Below are 17009 nucleotides of genomic sequence, written 5' to 3' on the forward strand. Positions count from 1 at the left end.
CACATTTTAGGACATCCATCATAGTCAGAATGTACGGCGCATATTAGGACTACCGTACTTAGTTAGACAAACATTGTTGATGTCCTAATATGTCTACCGTACACCTGACATTGTAACAACGTTGGGATGGGCTATGGAGTTTCATGAAGGGATGGTTTTATCTTGTGTCATGAACTGGCGTCTATCATATCAATATTAGATATCACTAATTGTGTATATGGGTCTTTCTATAAACTAGGGAACCAGTGAGTATTTCCTATTTACGGGGCAACTTGTCACAGATATTGATAAGCCATTGATAATAATCTGCTAATTATTTTCATGTCATTACGTTAAGATATAATGGGGATCATAGCTATATTCAATATAATTCACAAGTTGATTTAAAACCTGTTAAATCCTTTATCATGGTTGGTGTCCTGACCAATTTGTTCAAAATCCTGTGCCATTAATTTTCTGTCCTTGCACTTATGTAAGTTGTCGTTAGATCATATATTAAGCATTAATCGGTTAAATTAGACATTGAACTTGAACTCGGTGAGAATCCTGGATCTAGCTGTCTGACAATTTGTTGTATAGAGATCTCAGAAATGCTGTGTAACTCGGTAACATTCAGTTCTCTCTTATGTTACGGTGTGAAAACTGTTTTCATGGGCACACAAATCCAAAATAATACATGCGATTACAAAATCAAATGCTTCGACCAAAAGAGTCACCTTACCTGAATACTTATAACCTACATCGATACTGGCATTACCGTGGTTCTTCAGTAATTATGTATAATACTTGTTGGTGCACATTTGTTGTCCAACTGATTAGTTACAACGTGGAATTTTCACACATCATCATCTGATCCAGGAAGGAATTTTCTGACTGACAGTCAAGTGAAGAACAGTTGTTGTGAAAGTGAATGTGACACAACAACAGTGCTGGAAAAAAAGGAATGTCCAGAATATTTTGGTGTCTCATTGGTTACACTGGTGAAGACAGTGGTGTCTGAATCCAGGTTGGCTCTAATAACCCGAGTGACTTGATGTTTATCTGCTGTTGTTGTCAGCTTGATTTACAGCAGGGTCTCATTAGATTTAACAGAGAAAGCATCCTAGTTAATGTGTTCATGTTTTCCTATGTTTTTGTGCTTCTGATTGGACACCTGAAGTCTGCTGTGCGCAATTGTGTAGGATAGACTATTGCGCAACACCCAACACTCTTCCTATGAATTATTCTGGATATAATGACAACACATTACATAGCCTAGTGGGCTTATTGACACTATGATTTGGTAATGAAATAACAGGACAAATAATATCATTTTCCATGGTACTCCTGCAATTTTAAACAATACAAGGCGCTTGAAGAAGCCTACTTGAACTTGAATTTGGAGCTCAGAAATGGCAGTATTGGAATAGGCCTACCTTGAAAATGCCCTCAATTGGGTGCTTGAAAAGTCCAAGTAATTATTGTAGCCAATGTATTCCTATGTTGTTGTATAGGTGGAGTTAAGGGCAATTTACATATATTCACTTTTACTCCTCTAAAAACACATGTGGAACTGCATACAATTATGTTTAATTTTGATCCCAATGTCCCACATTGTGCCCATTATTTATAGAAAGACCCACGTGCATAGTATGTTATTTCATGGAATTCTACAAATGAAGTATGATCATAATAAATCATTAGAGGATGTGTCTCAGTGAAGAATTGTGTTATTCAACTAAATCAGATGACTCTAATATGCTATTTCAGCCGGCACTTTTCCTACATTCTTGTCCCTATTACATTTATGGGGATGGTACAAACGCATTTGAGTATTTGAATTCAGTTTTCTAAATATTTATACTACAAACACAATTAATTTAGGTGTGTGTTTTTTCCCTCGGTGTAGGTCAACAAAACAACTACAGACATGTTGAGAGTTCAATCAATATGGGATATAAAAAAATATCCTTTTAGACCCCGGATGGGCAAGTCCAGTCCTCGGGGGCCTGATTAGGGTCACCCTTTTTCCCCAGCCCCAGCGAACACACCTGACTCCAATAATCAACTAATCATGATATTCAGTTTAGTACGCAATTAGTTAAATCAGCTGTGTTTGCAAGGAATGGGGACAGAGTGTGACAGCACTCCGGCCCCCGAGGACTGGAGTTTCCCATCTCTGTTTAGACTGTTTCTGATGCTTTTTCCTGTTTATTATTAGGTTTGTGTTGGGGCAGTTTGAAGGCAGTATATCAAAGATTATTTTTTTAATCAGACTATATCATTTATCCTATCTGTGCTAGACATACAGTACAGTTCAAAAGTTTGACTCATTCAAGGGTTTGTCTTTACAATGTAGAAAATAGAAAAAAATAAAGAAAAAAAACCTTGAATGAGTAGCTGTGTCCAAACTTTAGAGTGATACTGTAACTGCCAATGTTTGCATAAACCTGTATTAGTAGGAGTCTCTTGTACCTATATGTTTAAGTATAACGGATGTACAGTGGATAAAATAGTTTGTCTTACTGTTGTCGTTCTTAATGATATATTCTACATAAACATGTTTTTCTGCTCCCCAGTACTCCCAACTGATAAGCATTCCGTCCTCTCCCACGGAGGAGCTAACGTTCCCGAATGCCGGAGCCGCTGGATGCACTGAGCACAACGAGAGAAGAAGACAACCATAAAGCTCACACTGGAGGTCAAAGGTCAACTGGAAAAAAATACAGTTCTAATCAAACTGTTCCTGCTGAAAATACTCCAAAAATACTCCGTAACAAATATATCAATCTGAGTCTGACTTTAAGTCTGTGCACTCACACTCAACTTACTCATATCAATCTGAGTCTGACTTTAAGTCTGTGCACTCACACTCAACTTACTTATATCAATCTGAGTCTGACTTTAAGTCTGTGCACTCACACTCAACTTACTTATATCAATCTGAGTCTGACTTTAAGTCTGTGCACTCACACTCAACTTACTCAAGATACTGACAAAGCCCGTAGCTGACTTTGCTACAGTTTATACCAGTGGTTCCCAACCAGGGGTACGAGGACCCCTGGGGGTACTTGGCCTATCAACAGGGGGTACTTGAGACGACCAATGAGACCATAGGCTTACTGGTAAAATACACGAGGGGGTACTTGAGGGGTACTCCGGGCAGAGCAAAATTCAGTTGGTGATACAACAACTAAAAAAGGTTGGGAACCACTGGTTTATACCATACAAATATCACATCATTTGCTTGTAGGCATAGATTATATTGAACATCTGTCTGTATCATAGAATCTATAGGTCAAAATCAAAGCAAGATACACGTTGATTTTCCATTCCACTTTCAGTTAGTCCTCCTTCTATTAAATCTACAGTTACTCCTCTCCTACAAGTACCTTACAAACGGATTCAGACAATAAAGCCTGAACATTTGTAATACGTAAATCACTAAGAAGTGCATGGACATTGACTAGAGCGGCTGTACCCTTGTGGAATGGGTGGCGTGGAGGAGACCCTGCTATGGGAGGTGAGGTTTGAGTTCGGGTGTACCCTGGAACAACACGGAGAAGAATAAGAAACACCCAACACTCAAGAGACACGGCAGCTTCAACCACAGGCAAAGGTAAGACAGTGAGCTGGCTACAAACAGGTCTGTCACCACGCATGCAGTGGAGGTCAGCATGTCTGACTTCACAGTCAGCATGTCTGAGGGGGGGATCAGTCGGAGCAGGGTTCAAACACACACGATGTCATGCATGGGACGGCACAGCACCAGCCAGACATAGAAATACAGACATAGATCAGCAGTCACAGAGTCGCCATCACGCCGTTAGAAAGTAAGATGCAACACTGAAGAGTTTTGAGTGTGCTATATAGTTAACAGTGTTACAGCAGGTAAATAAGCACCACATCATATAATTATGTCTGTACAGATGTAGGATTTTAATTTGATCACTCTATTGTTGCTGAGGATTTCCCTGTGCCAATAGGAAATGCAGATTAACTGAAAAAATGCACTAGCACATGGTAATATTAACACTCGCAGCCTGATTTTAACCAGCCTAACCACCGATCAAGCAAAATTATGGACTAAATGTTCAAATTCGTTTGCTGCAGGATTATGTTTGTAAATGTTTTATTGTAACACTTGCTGTGACAATCAATATATTCTACATCTGTATGTAGCTATCTTCAATGTTTCAGATTGGAATTCAGGTCCTGCTGAGTCGAGGGGTCAAGGGGATTGGTGGGAGCAGGAGGAGAGTCTTCCAAAGGGGAACACAGGCTTAGACGGGTCTTTGAAGCCAAGGCAGTATGCGTAAAGCATCTCAGAGTACAGTATGAGTGCTGATCTATTAATTAAAACTGATTCTAGGTCAGTACTCTTATTCTGAGATGCTTTGTAAATATGGGCCCGGATCTGTTTGTATGAGGAGCATGCAGACTCTGAGAGCTACAGGTACCTCCTCCAACCTCGTCTACTGAAGGCTGATACATTAGGACTTTGAGGGAAAAGAGGGGACACAAAAGTTGATATCAAAGTCAATATGACTCCTGCAGTTCCTTTCACTAAATGAACCAGTGAGTAAGCAGGAACATGCTGTAATACAAAACTAACTGGAGCAGCTAATGTCAAAGTACTGGGAAACACACTCACAGTTAGTGTTCTTACAACCATTACTACACTGAGGTTATATCATGCTTTGGCACAAAGCTGTGCACTGTCTGACACACTGAAGACAATTCAACAGTAGATCCACAAGGACAACAGACTGACATCATGAACATAAAACAGAGAAGCATACGAGTATAAGACACACAATACACCATCTAGATGTTTGGTGTTGACTTGAACCATTCAACCTGGTACATGCGTGGAATGGTATGTAACCATATCAATTTACAGGATACGTCCTCTACCGTCTTTGACTACAGTCAAAGTTTGTTTTCTACCTGTGACCTTCAGTAGAGTACTTTCACACTTACCTTCGTCCATAATAGTGACGGCTTCCTCTGTAATGACGGGCCCGGCTCCCTGGCCTGTTTTGGCATTGAAATAAAACTTGTAGCGTGTGCTGTACTTCAGGTTGGGGAGCGTTACGGAGGTCTTGTTGGCCGGCAGGACCAGCTCTTCAATCGGACCCAGCTCGTTGGAGTTGTTGACTGAAGAGGTGGAGGAGGAGGTAAGGTAGAGGTGGGGGAGGGGTGAGGTGGAGGAGGAGGTAAGGTAGAGGTGGAGGAGGGGAGAGGTGGAGGAGGAGGGAAGGTAGAGGTGGAGGAGGGGAGAGGTGGAGGAGGGGAGAGGTGGAGGAGGAGGTAAGGTAGAGGTGGAGGAGGGGAGAGGTGGAGGCGGATGTAAGGTGGAGGAGGGGCGAGGTGGAGGAGGAGGTAAGGTAGAGGTGGAGGAGGGGAGAGGTGGAGGAGGAGTTAAGGTGGAGGAGGGACGAGGTGGAGGAGGTAAGGTAGAGGTGGAGGAGGGGAGAGGTGGAGGAGAGGTGAGGTGGAGGTAATGTAGAGGTGGAGGAGGGGAGAGGTTGAGGAGGAGGTAAGTTAGAGGTGGAGGAGGGGAGAGGTGGAGGAGGAGGTAAGGTAGAGGTGGAGGAGGAGGGAGGTGGAGGAGGAGGTAAGGTGGGGGTGGAGGAGAGAGGTGGAGGAGGAGGTAAGGTAGAGGTGGAGGAGGGGAGAGGTGGAGGAGGGGGTAGGTAGAGGTGGAGGAGGGGAGGGGAGGGGAGGTGGAGGTGGGGGTAGGTAGAGGTGGAGGAGGGGAGAGGTGGAGGAGGAGGTAAGGAAGAGGTGGAGGAGGGGAGAGGTGGAGGAGGAGGTAAGGTAGAGGTGGAGGAGGAGAGAGGTGGAGGAGGTAAGGTAGAGGTGGAGGGAGGGGAGAGGTGGAGGAGGGGGTAAGGTAGAGGTGGAGGAGGGGAGGGGAGGGGAGAGGTGGAGGAGGGGGTAAGGTAGAGGTGGAGGAGGGGAGAGGTGGAGGAGGAGGTAAGGAAGAGGTGGAGGAGGGGAGAGGTGGAGGAGGGGGTAAGGTAGAGGTGGAGGAGGGGAGAGGTGGAAGAGGAGGTAAGGTAGAGGTGGAGGAGGGGAGAGGTGGAGGAGGTAAGGTAGAGGTGGAGGAGGAGGTAAGGCAGAGGTGGAAGAGGGGAGAGGTGGAGGAGGGGAGGGGAGAGGTGGAGGAGGGGAGAGGTGGAGGAGGGGAGAGGTGGAAGAGGAGGTAAGGTAGAGGTGGAGGAGGGGAGAGGTGGAGGAGGGGGTAAGGTGGAGGTGGAGGAGGGGAGGGGAGAGGTGGAGGAGGGGATAAGGTAGATGTGGAGAGCTGTTTGTTGATGTTTCTGGTTTGGTCAATACAACATACTGTACATACATGCCTACTGTAATAACGCCGACTGTAATAACTCTTCCCATGATAAATCCTCCTGTAGTAACTCATCCCGTAGTAACTCCTACTGTAATAACTCATCCCGTAGTAACTCCTCCTGTAGTAACTCCTCCTGTAGTAACTCCTCATGTAGTAACTCCTACTGTAATAACTCATCCTGTAGTATCTCCTCCTGTAGTAACTCCTCCTGTAGTAACTCCTCCTGTAGTAACTCCTGCTGTAGTAACTCCTCATGTAGTAACTCCTCATGTAGTAACTCATCATGTAGTAACTCATCATGTAGTAACTCCTCCTGTAGTAACTCCTCCTGTAGTAACTCCTCCTGTAGTAACTCCTCCTGTAGTAACTCATCATGTAGTAACTCATCATGTAGTAACTCCTCCTGTAGTAACTCCTCCTGTAGTAACTCATCCTGTAGTAACTCATCCTGTAGTAACTCATCCTGTAGTAACTCCTCATGTAGTAACTCCTCCTGTCGTAACTCCTCCTGTTGTAACTCCTCCTGTAGTATCTCATCCTGTAGTAACTCATCCTGTAGTAACTCATCCTGTAGTAACTCATCATCTCGTAACTCATCATGTAGAAACTCATGATGTAGTAACTCCTCATGTAGTAACTCCTCATGTAGTAACTCCTCCTGTCGTAACTCCTCCTGTAGTAACTCATCATGTAGTAACTCATCATCTGGGGTGGCAGCGTAGCCTAGTGGTTAGAGTGTTGGACTAGTAACCGGAAGGTTGCGAGTTCAAACCCCCGAGCTGACAAGGTACAAATCTGTCGTTCTGCCCCTGAACAGTTCCCAGGCCGTCATTGAAAATAAGAATATGTTCTTAACTGACTTGCCTGGTTAAATAAAGGTAAAATTAAAAATAAAAAAAATCTAGTAACTCATCCTGTAGTAACTCATCCTGTAGTAACTCATCCTGTAGTAACTCATCCTGTAGTAACTCCTCATGTAGTAACTCCTCATGTAGTAACTCCTCATGTAGTAACTCCACCCGTAGTAACTCCTCCTGTCGTAACTCATCCTGTAGTAACTCATCCTGTAGTAACTCATCATGTAGTAACTCATCATGTAGTAACTCATCATGTAGTAACTCCTCCTGTAGTAACTCCTCATGTAGTAACTCCTCCTGAAGAACTCCTGCTGTAGTAACTACTCCTGTAATAACTACTCCCATGATAAATCCTCCTGTAGTAACTACTCCTGTAGTAACTCCTACTGTAATAACTCATCCTGTAGTAACTCCTCCTGTAGTAACTCCTCCTGTAGTAACTACTCCTGTAGTAAATCCTCCTGTAGTAACTCCTCATGTAGTAACTCCTCCTGTAGTAACTCCACCCGTAGTAACTCCACCCGTAGTAACTCCTCCTGTAGTAACTCCTCCTGTAGTAACTCATCCTGTAGTAACTCATCCTGTAGTAACTCCTCCCGTAGTAACTCATCCTGTAGTAACTCAAACTCATTTTAGTAACTCATGATGTAGTAACTCATGATGTAGTAACTCCTCATGTAGTCACTCATGATGTAGTAACTCCTCATGTAGTAACTCATGATGTAGTAACTCCTCATGTAGTAACTCCTCATGTAGTAACTCCTCCTGTAGTAACTCCTCCTGTAGTAACTCATCCTGTAGTAACTCATCCTGTAGTAACTCATCCTGTAGTAACTCCTCCCGTAGTAACTCATCCTGTAGTAACTCATCATGTAGAAAGTCATCATTTAGTAACTCATGATGTAGTAACTCATGATGTAGTAACTCATCATGTAGTAACTCATCATCTAGAAACTCATCATCTAGAAACTCATGATGTAGTAACTCCTCCCGTAGTAACTCATCCTGTAGTAACTCATCATCTAGAAACTCATCATGTCGTAACTCATGATGTAGTAACTCTCGATGTAGTAACTCCTCATGTAGTAACGCATCATGTAGTAACTCATGATGTAGTAACTCATGATGTAGTAACTCCTCATGTCGTCACTCCTCCTGTAGTAACTCCTCCTGTAGTAACTCATCATGTAGTAACTCATCATGTAGTAACTCATCCTGTAGTAACTCCTCCTGTAGTAACTCATCCTGTAGTAACTACTCCTGTAGTAACTCCTACTGTAATAACTCATCCTGTAGTAACTCCTCCTGTAGTAACTCCTCCTGTAGTAACTACTCCTGTAGTAAATCCTCCTGTAGTAACTCCTCATGTAGTAACTCCTCCTGTAGTAACTCCACCCGTAGTAACTCCACCCGTAGTAACTCCACCCGTAGTAACTCCTCCTGTAGTAACTCCTCCTGTAGTAACTCATCCTGTAGTAACTCATCCTGTAGTAACTCATCCTGTAGTAACTCCTCCCGTAGTAACTCATCCTGTAGTAACTCATCATGTAGAAACTCATCATTTAGTAACTCATGATGTAGTAACTCCTCATGTAGTCACTCATGATGTAGTAACTCCTCATGTAGTAACTCATGATGTAGTAACACCTCATGTAGTAACTCCTGCTGTAGTAACTCCTCATGTAGTAACTACTCCTGTAGTAACTCCTCCTGTAGTAACTACTCCTGTAGTAACTCCTACTGTAATAACTCATCCCATAGTTACTCCTCCTGTAGTATCTCCTCCTGTAGTATCTCCTCATTTAGTAACTCCTGCTGTAGTAACTCCTCATGTAGTAACTCCTCATGTAGTAACTCATCATGTAGTAACTCCTCCTGTAGTAACTCCTCCTGTAGTAACTCCTCCTGTAGTAACTCCTCCTGTAGTAACTCATCATGTAGTAACTCCTCCTGTAGTAACTCATCCTGTAGTAACTCATCCTGTAGTAACTCATCCTGTAGTAACTCCTCATGTAGTAACTCCTCCTGTCGTAACTCCTCCTGTTGTAACTCCTCCTGTAGTATCTCATCCTGTAGTAACTCATCCTGTAGTAACTCATCCTGTAGTAACTCATCATCTCGTAACTCATCATGTAGAAACTCATGATGTAGTAACTCCTCATGTAGTAACTCCTCATGTAGTAACTCATGATGTAGTAACTCCTCATGTAATAACTCCTCATGTAATAACTCCTCATGTAGTAACTCCTCATGTAGTAACTCATGATGTAGTAACTCTTCATGTAGTAACTCATGATGTAGTAACTCATGATGTAGTAACTCCTCCTGTAGTAACTCATCATGTAGTAACTAATCATGTAGTAACTCATCATGTAGTAACTCATCTTGTAGTAACTCATCATGTAGTAACTCATCATCTAGTAACTCCTCATCGAGTAACTCCTCATGTAGTAACTCCACCCGTAGTAACTCCACCCGTAGTAACTCCACCCGTAGTAACTCTTCCTGTAGTAACTCATCATGTAGTAACTACTCCTGTAGTAACTCCTCATGTAGTAACTCCTCCTGTAGTAACTCCTCATGTAGTAACTACTCCTGTAGTAACTCCTCCTGTAGTAACTACTCCTGTAGTAACTCCTATTGTAATAACTAATCCCATAGTTACTCCTCCTGTAGTAACTCCTCCTGTAGTAACTCCTCCTGTAGTAACTAATCCTGTAGTAACTCCTCCTGTAGTAACTAATCCTGTAGTAACTACTCCTGTAATAACCCTTCCCACAATAAATCCTCCTGTAGTACCTCCTCATGTAGTAACTCCTCCTGTAGTAACTCCTCATGTAGTAACTCCTCCTGTAGTAACTCCACCCGTAGTAACTCCACCCGTAGTAACTCCTCCTGTAGTAACTCCTCCTGTAGTAACTCCTCCTGTAGTAACTCCTCATGTAGTAACTACTCCTGTAGTAACTCCTCCTGTAGTAACTACTCCTGTAGTAACTCCTACTGTAATAACTCATCCCATAGTTACTCCTCCTGTAGTATCTCCTCCTGTAGTAACTCCTCATTTAGTAACTCCTCATGTAGTAACTCCTCCCGTAGTAACTCCTCCCGTAACTCCTCCCGTAGTAACTCCTCCCGTAGTAACTCCTCCTGTAGTAACTCCTCCTGTAGTAACTAATCCTGTAGTAACTACTCCTGTAATAACCCTTCCCACAATAAATCCTCCTGTAGTACCTCCTCATGTAGTAACTCATCCTGTAGTAACTCCTCATGTAGTAACTCCTCCTGTAGCATCTCCTCCTGTAATAACTCCTCATGTAGTAACTCCACCCGTAGTAACTCCTCCTGTCGTAACTCCTCCTGTAGTAACTCATCATGTAGTAACTCATCATCTGGGGTGGCAGCGTAGCCTAGTGGTTAGAGTGTTGGACTAGTAACCGGAAGGTTGCGAGTTCAAACCCCCGAGCTGACAAGGTACAAATCTGTCGTTCTGCCCCTGAACAGTTCCCAGGCCGTCATTGAAAATAAGAATATGTTCTTAACTGACTTGCCTGGTTAAATAAAGGTAAAATTAAAAATAAAAAAAATCTAGTAACTCATCCTGTAGTAACTCATCCTGTAGTAACTCATCCTGTAGTAACTCATCCTGTAGTAACTCCTCATGTAGTAACTCCTCATGTAGTAACTCCTCATGTAGTAACTCCTCATGTAGTAACTCCACCCGTAGTAACTCCTCCTGTCGTAACTCATCCTGTAGTAACTCATCCTGTAGTAACTCATCATGTAGTAACTCATCATGTAGTAACTCATCATGTAGTAACTCCTCCTGTAGTAACTCCTCATGTAGTAACTCCTCCTGAAGAACTCCTGCTGTAGTAACTCCTAATGTAGTAACTACTCCTGTAATAACTACTCCCATGATAAATCCTCCTGTAGTAACTACTCCTACTGTAATAACTCATCCCGTAGTAACTCCTCCTGTAGTAACTCCTCCTGTAGTAACTACTCCTGTAGTAAATCCTCCTGTAGTAACTCCTCATGTAGTAACTCCTCCTGTAGTAACTCCACCCGTAGTAACTCCACCCGTAGTAACTCCTCCTGTAGTAACTCCTCCTGTAGTAACTCATCCTGTAGTAACTCATCCTGTAGTAACTCCTCCCGTAGTAACTCATCCTGTAACTCCTCCTGTAACTCATCATGTAGAAACTCATCATTTAGTAACTCATGATGTAGTAACTCATGATGTAGTAACTCCTCATGTAGTCACTCATGATGTAGTAACTCCTCATGTAGTAACTCATGATGTAGTAACTCCTCATGTAGTAACTCCTCAGTAACTAGTAACTCCTCCTGTAGTAACTCCTCCTGTAGTAACTCATCCTGTAGTAACTCATCCTGTAGTAACTCATCCTGTAGTAACTCCTCCCGTAGTAACTCCTCCTGTAGTAACTCATCATGTAGAAACTCATCATTTAGTAACTCATGATGTAGTAACTCATGATGTAGTAACTCATCATGTAGTAACTCATCATCTAGAAACTCATCATCTAGAAACTCATGATGTAGTAACTCCTCCCGTAGTAACTCATCCTGTAGTAACTCATCATCTAGAAACTCATCATGTCGTAACTCATGATGTAGTAACTCTCGATGTAGTAACTCCTCATGTAGTAACGCATCATGTAGTAACTCATGATGTAGTAACTCATGATGTAGTAACTCCTCATGTCATCACTCCTCCTGTAGTAACTCCTCCTGTAGTAACTCATCATGTAGTAACTCATCATGTAGTAACTCATCATGTAGTAACTCATCCTGTAGTAACTCCTCCTGTAGTAACTCATCCTAGTAACTCATCATCCCTGTAACTACTCCTGTAGTAACTCCTACTGTAATAACTCATCCCGTAGTAACTCCTCCTGTAGTAACTCCTCCTGTAGTAACTACTCCTGTAGTAAATCCTCCTGTAGTAACTCCTCATGTAGTAACTCCTCCTGTAGTAACTCCTCCTGTAGTAACTCCACCCGTAGTAACTCCACCCGTAGTAACTCCTCCTGTAGTAACTCCTCCTGTAGTAACTCATCCTGTAGTAACTCATCCTGTAGTAACTCATCCTGTAGTAACTCCTCCCGTAGTAACTCATCCTGTAGTAACTCATCATGTAGAAACTCATCATTTAGTAACTCATGATGTAGTAACTCATGATGTAGTAACTCATCATGTAGTAACTCATCATGTAGTAACTCATCATCTAGAAACTCATCATCTAGAAACTCATGATGTAGTAACTCCTCCCGTAGTAACTCATCCTGTAGTAACTCATCATCTAGAAACTCATCATGTCGTAACTCATGATGTAGTAACTCATGATGTAGTAACTCTCGATGTAGTAACTCCTCATGTAGTAACGCATCATGTAGTAACTCATCATCTAGAAACTCATGATGTAGTAACTCCTCCCGTAGTAACTCATCCTGTAGTAACTCATCATCTAGAAACTCATCATGTCGTAACTCATGATGTAGTAACTACTCCTGTAATAACTACTCCCATGATAAATCCTCCTGTAGTAACTACTCCTGTAGTAACTCCTACTGTAATAACTCATCCCGTAGTAACTCCTCCTGTAGTAACTCCTCCTGTAGTAACTCCTCCTGTAGTAACTACTCCTGTAGTAAATCCTCCTGTAGTAAATCCTCCTGTAGTAACTCCTCATGTAGTAACTCCTCCTGTAGTAACTCCACCCGTAGTAACTCCACCCGTAGTAACTCCTCCTGTAGTAACTCCTCCTGTAGTAACTCATCCTGTAGTAACTCATCCTGTAGTAACTCCTCCCGTAGTAACTCATCCTGTAGTAACTCATCATGTAGAAACTCATCATTTAGTAACTCATGATGTAGTAACTCATGATGTAGTAACTCCTCATGTAGTCACTCATGATGTAGTAACTCCTCATGTAGTAACTCATGATGTAGTAACTCCTCATGTAGTAACTCCTCATGTAGTAACTCCTTCTGTAGTAACTCCTCCTGTAGTAACTCATCCTGTAGTAACTCATCCTGTAGTAACTCATCCTGTAGTAACTCCTCCCGTAGTAACTCATCCTGTAGTAACTCATCATGTAGAAAGTCATCATTTAGTAACTCATGATGTAGTAACTCATGATGTAGTAACTCATCATGTAGTAACTCATCATCTAGAAACTCATCATCTAGAAACTCATGATGTAGTAACTCCTCCCGTAGTAACTCATCCTGTAGTAACTCATCATCTAGAAACTCATCATGTCGTAACTCATGATGTAGTAACTCTCGATGTAGTAACTCCTCATGTAGTAACGCATCATGTAGTAACTCATGATGTAGTAACTCATGATGTAGTAACTCCTCATGTCGTCACTCCTCCTGTAGTAACTCCTCCTGTAGTAACTCATCATGTAGTAACTCATCATGTAGTAACTCATCATGTAGTAACTCATCCTGTAGTAACTCCTCCTGTAGTAACTCATCCTGTAGTAACTACTCCTGTAGTAACTCCTACTGTAATAACTCATCCCGTAGTAACTCCTCCTGTAGTAACTCCTCCTGTAGTAACTACTCCTGTAGTAAATCCTCCTGTAGTAACTCCTCATGTAGTAACTCCTCCTGTAGTAACTCCTCCTGTAGTAACTCCTCCTGTAGTAACTCCACCCGTAGTAACTCCACCTGTAGTAACTCCTCCTGTAGTAACTCATCCTGTAGTAACTCATCCTGTAGTAACTCATCCTGTAGTAACTCCTCCCGTAGTAACTCATCCTGTAGTAACTCATCATGTAGAAACTCATCATTTAGTAACTCATGATGTAGTAACTCATGATGTAGTAACTCCTCATGTAGTCACTCATGATGTAGTAACTCCTCATGTAGTAACTCATGATGTAGTAACTCCTCATGTAGTAACTCCTCATGTAGTAACTCCTCATGTAGTAACTCCTCCTGTAGTAACTCATCCTGTAGTAACTCATCCTGTAGTAACTCATCCTGTAGTAACTCCTCCCGTAGTAACTCATCCTGTAGTAACTCATCATGTAGAAACTCATCATTTAGTAACTCATGATGTAGTAACTCATGATGTAGTAACTCATCATGTAGTAACTCATCATCTAGAAACTCATCATCTAGAAACTCATGATGTAGTAACTCCTCCCGTAGTAACTCATCCTGTAGTAACTCATCATCTAGAAACTCATCATGTCGTAACTCATGATGTAGTAACTCTCGATGTAGTAACTCCTCATGTAGTAACGCATCATGTAGTAACTCATGATGTAGTAACTCATGATGTAGTAACTCCTCATGTCGTCACTCCTCCTGTAGTAACTCCTCCTGTAGTAACTCATCATGTAGTAACTCATCATGTAGTAACTCCTCCTGTAGTAACTCATCCTGTAGTAACTCATCCTGTAGTAACTCATCCTGTAGTAACTCATCCTGTAGTAACTCCTCCTGTAGTAACTCATGATGTAGTAACTCCTCATGTAGTAACTCATGATGTAGTAACTCCTCCTGTAGTAACTCATGATGTAGTAACTCCTCATGTAGTAACTCATGATGTAGTAACTCCTCATGTAGTAACTCCTCCTGTGGTAACTCATCCTGTAGTAACTCCTCCTGTAGTGACTCATCATGTAGTAAGTAATCATGTAGTAACTCATCATCTAGAAACTCATCATCTAGAAACTCATGATGTAGTAACTCCTCCCGTAGTAACTCATCCTGTAGTAACTCATCATCTAGAAACTCATCATGTCGTAACTCATGATGTAGTAACTCTCGATGTAGTAACTCCTCATGTAGTATCATGATGTAGTAACTCCTCATGTAGTAACGCATCATGTAGTAACTCATGATGTAGTAACTCATGATGTAGTAACTCCTCATGTCTTCACTCATCCTGTAGTAACTCCTCCTGTAGTAACTCATCATGTAGTAACTCATCATGTAGTAACTCATCATGTAGTAACTCCTCCTGTAGTAACTCATCCTGTAGTAACTCATCCTGTAGTAACTCATCCTGTAGTAACTCCTCATGTAGTCACTCATCATGTAGTAACTCATCATGTAGTAACTCCTCCTGTAGTAACTCATGATGTAGTAACTCCTCATGTAGTAACTCATGATGTAGTAACTCCTCATGTAGTAACGCATCATGTAGTAACTCATGATGTAGTAACTCATGATGTAGTAACTCCTCATGTCGTCACTCATCCTGTAGTAACTCCTCCTGTAGTAACTCATCCTGTAGTAACTCATCCTGTAGTAACTCCTCCTGTAGTAACTCATGATGTAGTAACTCCTCATGTAGTAACTCATGATGTAGTAACTCCTCATGTAGTAACTCATGATGTAGTAACTCCTCCTGTAGTAACTCATCCTGTAGTAACTCCTCATGTAGTCACTCATCATGTAGTAACTCATCATGTAGTAACTCCTCATGTAGTAACTCATCCTGTAGTAACTCATCATGTAGTAACTCCTCATGTCGTAACTCATCATCTAGTAACTCATCCTGTACACTTGACAACACTACAGACAGCAAAGGAGTTTTGGAATCATCAAGAAAGGCTCTCAAGTCTCTCAAATCTCAAATGTCTGACAGAACCTCTCGCTCTAAAGATCTACTATCTTATCCCTGATGCAACCTGTCCTTAACATAGGTCGGTGTGAAGGCTCACCTTGCTGGTATTTGAGGATGTAGCCGGTGAGGTGCCCGTTGCGGTCGTTGGGAGGACCCCATTCCAGAGTCAAATTGTTCAGGTTAGAGTTGGTGATCCTCAGGAAAGATGGCGGCCCAGGAACTGCATGACAGACACAAAAGGGATATTCACACAAATTAATCTTCATCTGTATTTTTTTGTAATGTAAGTTGAGTTGAGCACAAAAGCTTCCTTGAATCAGTACACTAACTATGGATGCCGGCCCACCAACACGGAGCGCTGACTTGAATGAGAATGTCTGTTCTCGTTTCTATATTTTATGACGTAGAATTAATGAATGTTGGCTCCTCCTACCTCCTTCGGGGGTCTCAAACTGCAGGTTGGAGCTGGCAGGGCCCTCCCCCTTGCCATTGTAAACCCTGACGTTGAACAGGTAGAGGCTGTAGGGCTGCAGGCCTGGGAGCATGCCATGACTCTTGTTCCCACTGAAGGACAGAAGCTGCTGCTCCACACGGTGGGGGTTGTGTTTGTGGAGGCTCCTCTCACGCCAGTAATACACCTGGTAGAGACACAGATACAGAGGAGTTAGATGGGTGTGTTGGGGGAGGGGGGTTGTGGAGGATCCGTTAACGACAGTAATCCACCTGGTAAAGACACAGATATAGAGGACTTAGATGGGTGTGTGTGTGTTGGGGGAGGGGGGTTGTGGAGGCTCCGCTAACGACAGTAGCTCACCTGAGATATACAAATATAGAGCTATGAAATTGGCGTGTGTGTGTGTGTGTCATGGTAGGGGGGTAAGCGGCATGTGTCTGTCTGTGTGTCTGTTTCTATGCGTCTACTGTTTTGTATCACAGTATTACATGATCCTCTCATCTTTGAAGACAGCGTTGTGTACAGTACCTTGTATCCCTTGAGGTGTCCCCGTACTGTCTTCGGTGGGACAGGCTCCCAGTGCACCTCAGCCAGGGTGCTGTTCAACACTAGGAACTGGACACTGTCTGGAGCCTGCACCGGCACTGTGGGAAACCCGGTCAGAGGGAACGCAATTACAACAGAAACCAGTCACACTAAGGGACAGAACAACACCACTTGAGACAATTACAACTTCTGCTGTAGTTGAACT

At 42.5% G+C, this 17009-nt stretch overlaps 1 protein-coding gene across 17 annotated transcripts in view; it reads right to left on the reverse strand.

The window, feature by feature from the left end:
• The window catches only part of LOC118377633 (neuronal cell adhesion molecule-like), a 182303-nt gene that overhangs the window by 11099 nt on the left and 154195 nt on the right, over positions 1 to 17009 (reverse strand). For 10 of the 17 annotated variants that reach the window (XM_052466345.1, XM_052466337.1, XM_052466336.1 and 7 more), the window contains 7 exons: positions 16787 to 16902; positions 16238 to 16442; positions 15902 to 16024; positions 4963 to 5139; positions 4440 to 4478; positions 3461 to 3526; positions 2506 to 2634 (listed from right to left, as the gene is read on the reverse strand). In XM_052466345.1, coding sequence (XP_052322305.1) covers positions 2506 to 2634; positions 3461 to 3526; positions 4440 to 4478; positions 4963 to 5139; positions 15902 to 16024; positions 16238 to 16442; positions 16787 to 16902 — 855 coding nt within the window. The remainder of the gene's footprint in view (positions 1 to 2505; positions 2635 to 3460; positions 3527 to 4439; positions 4479 to 4962; positions 5140 to 15901; positions 16025 to 16237; positions 16443 to 16786; positions 16903 to 17009) is intronic. The other 7 variants (XM_052466343.1, XM_052466340.1, XM_052466344.1 and 4 more) reach the window with 3 other exon arrangements.

This window comes from Oncorhynchus keta, chromosome 17 (genome assembly GCF_023373465.1).
Source record: "Oncorhynchus keta strain PuntledgeMale-10-30-2019 chromosome 17, Oket_V2, whole genome shotgun sequence".
Lineage (NCBI taxonomy): Eukaryota > Metazoa > Chordata > Actinopteri > Salmoniformes > Salmonidae > Oncorhynchus > Oncorhynchus keta.